The sequence below is a fragment of the Acinonyx jubatus genome, chromosome C1, assembly GCF_027475565.1.
Source record: "Acinonyx jubatus isolate Ajub_Pintada_27869175 chromosome C1, VMU_Ajub_asm_v1.0, whole genome shotgun sequence".
NCBI classification, from domain to species: Eukaryota; Metazoa; Chordata; class Mammalia; order Carnivora; family Felidae; genus Acinonyx; species Acinonyx jubatus.
The window spans coordinates 53,469,665-53,483,566 of record NC_069381.1 but is presented as its reverse complement, the minus strand read 5'-3'; the positions used below and the strand labels follow the sequence as shown (position 1 = coordinate 53,483,566).

Below are 13,902 nucleotides of genomic sequence, written 5' to 3'. Positions count from 1 at the left end.
TAATTTTAGAGAAAAGAAAGACTGGCAGAGAGTCAAGAGTTTCCTCATCTGAAAAACCAACAACGAATAACCACCTGGTTCTGCAAAGCAACAACAAGAAAGAGCTGAAAAGATATTAATCATCATTTATGTTAACCCCAGTGTCATTTGTTATCTCTTCTTCTCATAATTGTTGCTACTTCAAGTAACAGAGGCTATCAGAACCATGTATACAGCATCCCAGAATTTCTGCCCGATCACTTAAAAAAAATCATACCAGATCACTGATGATTCCATGTAAAATACATATCTAGTCCAATTATGTTCTTCCATTCTACAGAGCATTAACAATACACCCCACTTCCTCCATTACTGCCACCTGTTTCAAATAAGATTCAGTGCTGCCAATGCCTTACAACCCATTGAAAACGACTCCATACAGTCGACTGGAAGTGTTTCTCCATATATATTTTTTTGTCATCGAGATTCCTCAAAATCAGAAATAACAGAAAAAAAAAACACAAACACATACACATGTATGCCTGCGGGGTGTGGAACAATCTGGGTAGGTGGGAAGTAGAATTTTATCAGATATCATCTAGTCCAGCTCTACATTTATACAGATGAGAAAACTGAGGCTGAAGCATCTAAGCAACTTTGCCAAAATAATGCTGACCTAGCTGTAATATACTCAGCTGAGAATAGAATGAAGTTCCCTAACTCCATGCCAGCGCATTGTAGCTCTCTGCAATCACATCTCAAAACTGAAATGAAATATTGGACGGCAGAGCCTAAAAAATGACAGGATTATGAAGTCTTTCATAAGTATAAAAATAAAACTTAAGAGTAATATAAAAAGCAGGAATACCTTCCAAAGTAAAGTAACATTTCTCTCTTTTTTAGTGGTGTCTTCATTAATTAGTCTCCAAACTTCAGGTCCTCTGGTAGGAACTGCAGAAGGACAAGGAGCCCAAGTTCTACATGTGCTCTCAGAAGGAATAGTTTTTAGTCCTATTGGAAACGCACATCCTCGTGCATTTTTAAGACACATTTACAAGATATCTACAGACCTTTTATATCTGTGACAACTGTGTAGGCTGGACTACTCCAATTGCTCCAATATCCCAGCCCATCCAGCCTCTTGCAGCGCACCTGAACAGCATAGACAGCACACAGATCTGGCACCAGGACGCTGGCAGAATTGGATTTTGCATCATGTACCTCATACATCTGTAAAATAAACTCAAGCATTAGAGTAATCATTACCAACACCTATGTAGCTAAAGGGCCCTGAAGTGCATTCTATTTAAAACCTTAATACTATTCCAAAATTAACAGAGGGCTGACTTTGTGTTTTCTGGCTACAGAAATATGTGACTTGGATCTTGAGCTCCTTCAAGTGAAGGATTATCTTAGTCATCTGTGGTCTCCTTCTCAGGCCAAGATTTGGACTGACCTACTTGCAACCTCACTCTCAGCTGTTCTCAACTCTATTACTAATTTCTGTCCACTAATCCTCTACCCACAGAAATTCTTAATAATTTTAACTGAGTGGTTACATAGTGATATCTCTGATAGTCTCTTCAATAAGATGGTAAACTGTCACATTCCTTTCTGCTAAAATCATGATGATCTAAAGGCATAATTAGGGTTCCTAATATTCCTGGGTCTTTGCCGGCTGCCATCTGAAAACTGACGTGGCCTGTCACCATATGCACACTTGCCACTATGGGTGTGGTTTTAGTTGTTTGGTAAAAGCAGCTTCTTCGAAAATGTGTCCCTTTGAACATAAGTGTACTAAAGAATATTAGATGTTAAAGGAAAAAGAGTTCCTTGGTAAATTGAGTTTGAGAAACACAGAATAAAATAAAGTCACAAATATTACTTTGATACAGAACCTATCTAAACCTTTAATATGTAACCCAGTGCAGTTCTGTACTAGGCACACACAGTGATACAGGGGTTCCTACATTTATTCATCCATGCAATCTTTTTTCAAGGAATATTTCAATATTCTGTCAAACTCATTTTGGGAAATGATGGGTTACAGGAAATGTCATAACTTTAAAGGGTTAGACCTAGGGGTGCCTGGGTGGCTCAGTCAGTTAAGTGCCCAACTTCAGCTCAGGTCATGATCACATGGTTCATGAGTTTGAGCCCCACATTGGGCTCTCTGCTGCCAGTGCAGAGCCTGCTTCAGATCCTCTGCCCCTTCTCTCTCTCTCTGCCCTTCCCCCACTCATTCTCTCTCTGTCTCTATCTCTATCTCTCTCAAAAATAAACATGAAAACAATTCTTTTAAAAAGGGTTAAACCTATAGAAATATCTACTTAACAAAAACAGCTACAGAATACAGGAAGATGTACATTTGTGCCAATAAAATAAATCTTACGCAATAAAATTCTTAAACACATATAAGAAATAACATTTAGTGAGGCAAGCTGAAGACATTTCTATGTAAACTGTACCTTCCACTGTACTTCTTTTCCACTTAAGCCGTAGCGAATCTGGAATTTAAGATTATTCTCTGGAAAGACTGGCTTTTCCCAAGATATTTTCAATAATCCAATTTTTACAGTAATTTCCACTTTCACACTGGATGGAGGCAGTGGTTTCACTAGAAAATTTAAAAATAGTACTGTATAACAGTAATTTAAACAGTGAGAATATTTTTTAAACATTATCATGATGTTATAATCTTTTATACTCTATAAAGCAGTATCTCCTTCTCAAAGGAGATTAAAAAAAAATAGTACAAGTCAATGTGCAAACTCAGCATATTTGGGAACTAAAAGTCCCAACATCCCAGCACAGTAGTATGAACTCTGAAGCTCTGCATTTATAATACCTTAAGACTGTTGATGGCCAAAACCTCTAAACCTTTTCATTTCTAATGTTTCTCATGCTTATCCAATTCTTCATATATGAAGAAGACATTCTTGACCAACAGTAAGATGACATACATTTCAACTCCTGAAAAGTTAATTCCTCCTCAGAAAAGGAAGTATGAATATGTGAGAGATGCTAAGACGTTCAATCTGTGATCTTACTTGACTGAATCATATGGATATCATATGGATATATTCCATGAATATCTAGTTTGCAGAAAGGATACTTTAAAGTACAAGAGTTTGCATGATCCCTACAACATGCACAGTGAGGAGGAAGGAGAAGCTTTCCACATTTTATGGGTGATAAACTAGTCACAGGGCACTTACATGTCTAGCCCATGTTTACAAAGCTAGTAACACATGGAACTGGCATTTGGATCCTAAAGTTGAATCTCCACCTTGTTTTCTAGTACTAAGTAGGCAGTATAAGCCTAACTTAAACTCCTAATTTTAGTACTGAAAAGAATAACATCAAAGGTTGTTCTGATAACATATAGAACTGAATTCATAGTGTCATATATTACATGTGAAGTTATTAATGTGTGTGTTTGTGGGGTAGAGAGTGGTAGGAGGGTTCCATGCTATTCCAAGATACTTAGTACCAGAGAAGTACTCCTTATAGTAAAATCCCTTTAAGTGGAACCAAACTAAATAGTTTGTGTGTATGCATGTGCGTGTGTGTGCACATGCGCGCACGTGGGGGAGGAAATCAATTAATTGGGACTCTATGGTAATAAAAAAAACCCCAAGTATTATGATTTTATCATACATTTAACAAAATATAGGTTTTAATTCAGATGTGTACTAATTATTTGAAAATATAACGAATCAAATACTGATTTTTGGCATAATTTCCCAACAAAATCGTATATAGGACCAAAGATATTCTTTTACCTCTATTGCATAATCATAAATAGGTCATTTTGCAAAGATTTTGCAGCAATATTGGAGGGATATATTATACTTTTCAATATATTCTTTCAATATATTCTTAATCCTTTGAAATCAGTGGATCTTTTTTAAGCGTATTTAAAAATATCATGATGGATATCATCTTTATCTATTTTTTTCTTGTTCAGTGTAGTCATTTTGAATCTTTCGGTAGCCTACACAGCCTCACAAATTAAACTCTCTGGTTATGACTACTCAGATTACAAAATCCATCACAATACCCAAATTAAATTTCTAAATTAAAAACACCAAATGTTTTCATAAGTACATTGGGAGAAAAACAAAGCAGTGCATTATTTACAATAATATTACTGCTACATTTTATTACCAATGACTAATATAACTTATCAAATTACATGCTGAAAGTATTCCTATTACAAAAACATTGTGCTATAAGTAACTTAAAAAAATAAAAACAGTAAAACTTTCTAAGGTTGATTGTCTTTTCAATTCCACTATAAACACACACAAAATTTTGTTTAAAAATAGTGTTATCTGAAAATGGTAAAACACAACAATTACCATGAATCAACCTGAATCCAAATCTGCTAATAAAAATGAAGACACACAACACAGTTTGACATACCCACAGAATCAGGAACAACACACGTTGGTGGAGAGTCAAGTGAACCCAAAGAGTGATTGATTCTAATCCACATTGTATAGCCGGACAATAGAAAGATTGGCTGAAATACGCATTCATAAAAACCATCTCTCTGCAAATGGCAATCTTTAGATTCAGATATGGGATGAATAGATGGAACATCAGAGCAGTAAAGGCTGCTCCTTAAAAGATACGAGAACACTCAGTTAATATACAACATTGATGAAAACGGTAAGATATATGAGAGAACGCCATAGATTTTATTCCACTTAAAATAGATGTTCTTATTGGAAATGCATTTTTGATTTCCCCACTGTATCACAATTTTATGTATTTCCATAAAAATGACAACAAACCTTATTAAATATTTTATTAGATACTAAGTGGAAATGCAAATAAAATAATTGGTATTCCTTCTCTACGGATCCAAGTAGAGGTAGAACCTATGACACTGAAAGTTAATATTATATTTAAGTGATTATCATTTTAAAAGTATGGATCACAAGTAGTATTGGAGCATTCCTGAGATGGGAAGGAAGATAAATCCCTTACACTTTAAATATGGATTAAATTCCACCAGAAACTGAAGACATAACTGATGACAGTAAATTATAGCTTAATTGACAATGTCCTAGTATTTTCCAGTTCGGAGCATTACAATGAAAACAATACCAATCTTTGATTTATATGTGAATCATATAGTTAAATATATAACGCATTTTCTCGGAGAAGAAAATTAAGAAAGCAATTTTTATAACTGTGTCCCGATCAACACTCTACCTCAGAACATACGAAGCATTTTTCCTTTTCTTTGAAATAGCCCTTCTGCCACTATTTGCTCTGAACATGGTATTTAAGTGGTTAAATTAGCATTTTCTGTTTCCATAAAAATGGAGTAAGGAGATTACAAGAAAATGAAAAACCTACATTCTTATGTTTCTTGTTCTATTTTTTGTGACATTTTCCTGCCTATCTCCTCAAAATTACAGTCATTGGGGTGTCTGTGTGTGAATGAGTGCTAGTGGGGAGAGGGGAGAGATGAGAACAAGGCATGGGGAGTCATCTGCGGTAAAAAGAACCGTGACCATGTACAGAAACACAGTAATGCTCCATTTGGAATGCAAAGGTTGTATCTTTGTCATCATGACAGCAATAGCCATTTACTGAATATTTACCAGGAGAAATTCTATCACTTAACTATAATTAAATGGAATTTATCATTAATTCTCACAGAAACCTTGTAAGTCCTATTATTCACTCCATTTTACAGACAAGGAAGTCGAGGCTTAGAGAGGTTTAAAAAACTCGCCACAGTACATGAAGGAGTTTCATACTCTTCTGTAAATATTAGCGATTTAATTGAGGTACAGAGCTTATGTGATGATCATCCACAAACACCTTTTTTAATGTGAAAATGTTATGGAAGGAACGTAAAGACGGATTATAGAAGTAAAATGGCATCCCATGAACATTCTATTGATTTTAAAATGCTACTATCAAGTAAGATGAAGCCAGCTATTATTCCCATGTAAGAAATGTAGAAATTGCCCCATTTTTCTACCACTACATAAGAATAGAATAGACTGGTCATGGGGTGCCTGGGTGGCTCAGTCGGTTGAGCGCCCGACTTTGGCTCAGGTCATGATCTCCCGGTACATGAGTTTGAGCCCCATGTCCGTCTCTGTGCTGACAGCTCAGAGCCTGGAGCCTGTTTCAGACTCCTTGTCTCCCTGTCTCTCTGCTCCTCCCCTGCTCACACTCTGTCTCTCTCTCCCAAAAATATAAAACATTAAAAAAAAATTTTTTTTAAAGAATAGACTAGTCACTTTAGGGACAGAATTCAGATCACAGTATTTGAGGACAGGGATTTGTTTTTCACGTAGAAAATTTAGATTTTTTTAATTTTTTTTTTCAACGTTTTTATTTATTTTTGGGACAGAGAGAGACAGAGCATGAACGGGGGAGGGGCAGAGAGAGAGGGAGACACAGAATCGGAAACAGGCTCCAGGCTCTGAGCCATCCGCCCAGAGCCCGACTCGGGGCTCGAACTCACGGACCGCGAGATCGTGACCTGGCTGAAGTCGGACGCTTAACCGACTGCACCACCCAGGCGCCCTGAAAATTTAGATTTTAAGAATAAATGAGTAGGGGCGACTGGGTGGCTCAGTTGGCTATGCGTCTGACTTCAGCTCAGGTCATGATCTCACAGTTCGTGAGTTCAAGCCCCGTGTCAAGCTCTGTGCTGACAGCTCAGAGCCTGGAGCCTGCTTCGGATTCTGTCTCTCACTCACTCTCTCTCTCTCTCTCTGCCCCTCCCCGGCTCATGCTCTGTCTCTCTCTGTCTCAAAAATAAAAATAAAAACATTAAAAAAAAAAAGAAGAAGAAATGAGGACAAGGGATACAAACTGGAAGGCCCCAGTATGAACACAAATTGAGACAGCGTGTTTGAGAGCAGTATATATCACTGAAAACTACTAAGAGAGATTATAAAAATAAAAATGTATCTACCTCCTCCTAATCAAGAGTTCTATTACTTCAAATGATACTACAGGAAGATGATGTCTTGGAATCATTTCAAAACAGGGAAGCACAAAAATAAACAAGCATAAATTACTCTTTATCATAACACTTCACTCCTTATTAAGCATTTCTTTCCTAATCTTTCCTACTTCTGAAAGCATTCATATTATCTCTTAGAATCTTTGTGCAACAACCTCTGACTTTTTTCCAAGATATTTATCTTTAGCAAATGATACTGGACCTCTATAATCATGGATATTCTCCTCTGGCCAATTCTCTAAGTCAAACTAAAATGTACAGAAGCCAATTCTTCCTGGATTTCATTCAATAATTAAAAGGCAATTATGGAAAATTAACTGATTATCAGAAAAATAATTTGAGGTAAAAACAAGTTATATTTTTTCTATCAATGTAAATTTTTTCAAAAATCACCTAATCCCTCAACAATTTCCTAAGTATATAGTACCTTCCTCTATTAGGAAGAACGTCTACTAGACTACTGTTCTGATGATATTTCTATAAAAAGTTTTATCTCACCATATCCACAGAATAATAACACAGCAAAAATAATACATACCTATGATACCTCAACTGCAAAGTACTTCCCACGAGTGATTGGATTGTATTGGTTGACCATCTGCAAGTCATTTGAGTTAAGTACCCATCAGTTTCACATGATATATTGATATCGACATCTATTTAAAACACATTAAAATATTAATACAAAGCAAAATCACCACAAATTTTTTAATGAAAATAAAATTTCCTTACATTATCAATGGGACTCTAATATAGGGTCCATAATAAAAATCTGTCTGTGGAAGGAAATGAAGGGAAGTTCAGTATTCTTACCAATCACATATAATTCAGCATAGCGATGGTGGCATTCATGCTCGTTGCAGCAGTATATTGCATCGTAGGTAAACTTCCCTCGAGGTTTGGTTGCCTTCAAACTGCGAAAAGTAACTTTGCTAACATGGTCACCCACGACATGATACTGGCTTTGAGGAATTTTCTCAGCTAAATTCATCCACCAAATAATCTTTTTTGAGGAAACAATCTTGTTTTCATTTTTATAAATGCAGTGAAAAGAAACGTTAGACCCGACACTTGTCAGAATTTTAGGTGGAAAGTATATGACATCTGCAATAAGAGAAGAAAGGGAGGATATCAGATGAAGAACAAAAACATCCTGTATGGAATTTATGCTACATAGAGAAGATTCACAATGCAATCAGGATCACACTGCCAAAAATAAAATGAGTGCACTAAGTTATACAAGTATAACTTGTACTGCCTGCTTACGTACAATTCTGTAGTATCCAGGCATTCCCATTTCCAAATCACTTGAACTTCCAAAAATGTCTCAGTATTTTCTTTTAAAACTTTTTTTTAATGTTTTATTTATTTTTGACAGAGAGAGAGAGAGACAGAGAGAGAGAGAGACAGAGCATGAGTGGGGGAGAGCCAGAGAGACAGGGAAACACAGAATCTGAAGCAGGTTCCAGGCTCTGAGCTGTCAGCACAGAGCCCAACGTGGGGCTTGAACTTATGGACTGTGAGATCTTGACTTGAGCCAAAGTCGGACACTCAACCAACTGAGCCACCCAGGCGCCCCTGTCTCAGTATTTTCTAAACATAGAAACTTATTACAAAGTGTATTTAGTAATTGTCACTTGCTAATTGACAGGCAGAAAATCAATTTAAATGAAATATAACCTAATTCCACAATGACATGTTTTCATCAGACTGTGCCTTATGAATCAGTGAAACCTAGGCTGAGTTCTTGAATCAAATCACTGTAAAGGCAAAATTCTGAAGAATAAATGGTGGTTGCTATTGTCTCATTTGGATATATGAAAATTTCAGTCAGCAGGTAAAGCTGAAAAATAAGCTTTAAATAAGAGAACTGGTTAGGGACAGGGCACCTGGATGGCTAAGTTGGTTAAGCATCCAACTTTGGCTCAGGTCATGATCTCATGGTTTGTGAGTTCGGGCCCCACATCTGACTCTATGCTGACAGCTCAGAGCCTGGAGCCTGCTTCAGATTCTGTGTCTCCGTCTTTCTTTCTCTCTCTCTCTCTCTCTCTCTCTCTCTCTGTACCTCCCCTGCTCGCTCTCTCTCTGTCTCTCACTCTTAAAAATAAATAAACATTAAAAAAAATAATTAAATAAATAAATAAATAAATAAATAAATAAATAAATAAAGAGAACTAGTTAGGGAATGTAAAATCAACAATGCCCCAATGCACCAAAACAGGTAAACCTTAAATACTGGTCTGTAATGTTTTAAAGTTATTTAATGCCAGTATGCTGTGGTTAAGGATAAGAGGAACCAATATTTTTCTAAAATATTATTATTTTTTAATGCCTCTACACTATTCCATACTACTTTTTTGGTCCCCTATTGTTGGAAACAATATATTTTTATTTTTAATAAAATAATCTATTGTTTACATATTTATATATTTTTATTTTTAATAAAAGAATTTATTATTTAATAAAACAATCTATATTTTTAATTAGAAACAATAAAAGTGATTGTTTACATAAGAAGAAATCATTTCTGCCACAGTGCATTACAAAAACAGTGTATTTCAGTTGTACAATTCACAATAAGACATTTTCTTCTGAGAGAATATGAATATGTTTCTATTCATATCATCTGGATTACCCCCCAAAACAAAAACGAAAACCTTCATTGATTTTTATTATTTTATATCATCTGGATTACCCCCCAAAAACAAAAGTGAAAAACTTCATTGATTTTTATATTTAAGTTTTTTCTTTTTTGCAATAGCGGGCTAAACTCCATGGCCTTTGTATTTAGAATCCATACAAAACATTTGTATTTTGTACATTTGCAGTCAAGCATAAACAAGAAAAAAATTAGTAGCATGAAATCACTAGACAGAAGACAGTCCATTAGATTTTTAACCCTAGCCTAGGATGGCACTCAAGCTTCGTTAGTACATTACTTACTGCACGCAAGTACCTAGCACAGATCTGAAAAATCATTAACCTATTTTCAATATGCTCCACATGTCATTACTGAATGGCTTCAAAACTTTAAGAGTAATTTATTTTTTTAAAGAGTACACATTAGATTTCAAAAGCTAAGCTGAATCTTTTATGTTTAAAGATAATGAAAAACTCAAACCATTTCACTTCAAAATTGAATGCCTCAGTAAGGCTTAATCAAGAAATGCAGTTAAAGTCATAGTATTTTGGCATGATTAAATACTAAGATATTAGCTTACAAAAAAGAAAAGCAGGTTATTAAAAACCTGATGATGTGTAAAGTTTACATTGAATATACAGAAATTGATATGAAGTAAATGAATATTTAATTTTTAAAATAATATAAATATATATTTTATTCTCATGTAAGATACTCCACAACATTTAATTTGTAAAACGAGAAAATAATTTTCTTCTGATGACCAGGTACCAATACTTTTGTAAGGTCTAAAATAATGAATTTCATTAAAAGAGGAAAATCTTTTGATAAATATTAGTGAATTACCTACATGAACATAAATCATGAATCAAAACATTATAGTTAAAGTTATTTTACAATGTGTTTATTATAGCTCCAGAAAATAGATTTTTACATTTTCAAAGCAGACTTCCTATTTTCCTTTGAGGGGAAAATATTTTCTCTAGCACATTATAAGCACTGCCAAGTATGAAATGAAGAAATTATCTGTTTCTCCTCTTCTTCGGCAGCACAAGAATGTAATTAAGAAAGGTACTACAAGAAGTGAGCACTTCTAAACTTGTTTTAAGCGTGTGGCGTTGTAACTCAACTGCAACATTGTTAGCCTTCCTAAGTTCTGCGAGGGTCCTGGGCTTTCTTCTCAAAGTCCAAGGTCTCCCAATAGCTACAAAGAAAGAACCTAGCCAATTCATTTTCAAAAAATCTGTAAGAATTCCTTGATTAGAAATGGTCAATGCTTCATTAACTGTGTACTTGGTAGGTACAGCTTTAATAAATCAATGACTACAAAATAGTAACTATAAAGGTACTGATAATGAGCATTCTGTTTGCTCCAGCAACAATACATCAGACAACCTCTGTTAAAAAAAGAAAAATCAATAAAATCCAAAGTGTTTGGAAATGATAAAGCACGTGTGCTAATTCACTCATGCTAAATAAGTTAATGCCTCAAACTTACAGAATGCTTCTGTTTGGTGGATGTCATTGTAGCACCTAGCAGTGAGCAACAGAAGATAATCTAATAATATTAAATACCTCGATTTAAGGGAGAAGGATCCAAATCCTTTTACATAAGAATAGGAAGCTCCCGAGTTTGGAGAAACATACTTCACTGATGCACAGCACTCAAGAACAAGCCTCAAGTGCAGTAAGCACCGTGAGGTGTGGAAAGTGCTGTGAAGGTAAACTCAGCAAAACTAAAACTTGAACAACCTAAGCAACACTGAAACTTCATTTATCAGGAACCATGAAGGAAATGAGAGGTCCCACTAAAATGCTCGATGTAAGTTTACTGCTTATTAGTTCCCAGTATCAATTTTTAGTGACACCAGAAATCTTGCATAAATATACATCATGCACTTAATCACTGTATTAGTGTGTACACACATGAGCGCTGGGATTGGCCTGCCAGCTCTAGATTGTGCCAACTTTTACAAGTTACTTAACCTCTCTAAATCTCGACTGCTCTGTTTGTAAAAAGGGAGTATCAGGGAGACATAGGTGAATACCCTATCTCACAGGGCATCAAAAGGATAAAATGATAATACATGTAAAGCACTTACAGCAGTGCTTGAAACACAGGAAGTACCCTGTAACTGTCATTACTATTATTATTATTATTCAGTAGGGAAGTATGAACCTAATTGTACCTTTGATTTATGATTTAGCACCCATCATTACATCATTACAGAAGATGATACTGTAACACAGAAATGTGCTTGGGAGCTACTGAAGTGTGTAGGCTTTTCTCCCCACTCTTGGTGACCCTAGTCTACTTTCTATTTGGCAAGTTTCTATCTTTCCCTTAATATTTACCTGGTACCACTCACTGGCAACTAAGCCATCCAAGTCTGTTAAACTAGTAAGCTACTTTTACACTTATTGCTAAATCAACAAATTCTGCCCATTGGGGCAGCTGTTTACTCACTGTCTGGCTTTATTTTTAACTTATTTTCAGACATTTCTGTTTGGGATGTCTAAAGTCACTAGAGGGATACACCTGTGGTGAATAAGTAAAAGGATAGGTGTTAATTGTAATACTGTTAGAGACTGTACAAGCAAATAAATTGGTAAAGTTTCTTCTCAACAAAACATATCTTTATTACTGTCAGGTACACAAAACACTAAATATATGCAGAGGGAAGGGCATATATATGCCTATGTGTGTGTTTTATGATACATATTAATAAATCTTATAGTATGCACAAAAGCATAAGAATATGGTCCAACATATTCAGAAACCAAACAAATTTAATCCTGCACATAATGACCGTGAACTAAGAAAGTAATAGTAGTATGAAAGGATTTTGCACAATGTAAAGCAGAACTAAGCCTATGTCCATCCAAAGGTCTAAAAAACCTGAACAATCTAAAACAAAATCTTACATGAAATATAACACAAATAACTATCACATCATAATCGATCAAAATGTTCATCTTAGGGACACCTAGGCGGCTCAGTTGGTTAAGCATCTGACTTAGGCTCAGGTCATGATCTGACGGTTCATGGGTTTGACATGAACTGTGCTGACAGTGGGGAGCCTGGAACCTGCTTCAGACTCTGCGCCTCCCTCCCTCTGCCCCTCCCCTGCTCTCACTCTGTCTCTCTTTCTCTCTCATAAATAAATAAATAAATACATACATAAAATTTTATTTTAAAAAATATATTTAAAAAAATAAATATTAAAAAAATTTCATTTTAGTCCCACTAAAAACATAACATTGCTAAGAGCCATTATTCTAAAAAGGCATAAATGTATGAATATTCAAAATGTTGAATATTAGCAAGCTTTAAAAATAACAATGATTCTTTTAGAATTTCCCTCTTCTTCAGAAAGGGTACATTTTCAGATCTAATTAAGAAGTAAAATCATAAAGAAGAAAGCCATTTTTTTCTCAAAGAGAAACGTTTCACCAGAAGGTAGTTAAAGGGGCCACAGGGTCACTCAGAGTAGGTTTCCAGACCACTTCTCTCCTCTTCTACCCACTTCACCCCATCCCACTGTTGTAAAAACTTCCATGGGATAGTCTTTAAAATTTGATTTATAATTCATTCCTTGCTACATAACTCACAGCTGGTCATTAAGTCCTATTAATCAACAATAAATAATTGAAGGTAGAAAAGTTGACCTTCCTTGGAAATAATCCCAAAGCTGAGTTGTCAGCACCATATTACACACATTGCTCAATAATTATTTGAGGAAAAGTGATGAGAAATTCATATTTTCTAAATCTGTTCCCACAAGGTTCCTGACTTTCCTAGAGAGAACCAATCCTTCCTGTTGCCTAGCACTTGGTCAGCTCTTCTGACAACCTTGCTCATGCAATTAGTTATGTATCATGTCAACCTCTCACCTTTATCAGATGCTGAGATTTTGAATATCGAGTTGTGGTTTATAAACTATGGTTGCATCTACTATTTACTGAGTGCTTACTAAGGGTCAGGACAAGAAAATATTAAGGGCAGCTTTCCAAATCCGTAACAGTGACCTCACTTATTTGAACTATGCTCAGTAATACAATGAACGTCAATAGAAGTAATACATTGTGAAGCAGGGGGCTTTTTTTGTTTGATTTTGTTTTTTGTGGTTTGTTTTTTTTTTGCAACTTTGCTGTGTGAGAATCCTCTAATTCAGTGCAGACATTAGGCGAATTGTGCCATTCTATCATATAAAGACATCTCTATTTTGCAGATGAGGAAAGGAGGCATAGACTTTCCAAATAAGTGGTGGGGCCG

At 35.3% G+C, this 13,902-nt stretch overlaps 1 protein-coding gene across 9 annotated transcripts in view; it reads right to left on the bottom strand.

Moving 5' to 3' along the window:
- LEPR (leptin receptor) overlaps positions 1–13,902 on the bottom strand; it is a 135,597-nt gene that overhangs the window by 26,413 nt on the left and 95,282 nt on the right. For all 9 annotated transcript variants that reach the window (XR_008294928.1, XM_053214192.1, XM_053214191.1 and 6 more), the window contains 6 exons: positions 7,799–8,089; positions 7,524–7,641; positions 4,408–4,607; positions 2,448–2,596; positions 1,050–1,209; positions 848–930 (listed from right to left, as the gene is read on the bottom strand). Coding sequence is in view for 8 of the 9 variants with exons in the window: in XM_053214192.1 (XP_053070167.1) it covers positions 848–930; positions 1,050–1,209; positions 2,448–2,596; positions 4,408–4,607; positions 7,524–7,641; positions 7,799–8,089 (1,001 nt within the window). In the remaining variant the exon portion in view is untranslated. The remainder of the gene's footprint in view (positions 1–847; positions 931–1,049; positions 1,210–2,447; positions 2,597–4,407; positions 4,608–7,523; positions 7,642–7,798; positions 8,090–13,902) is intronic.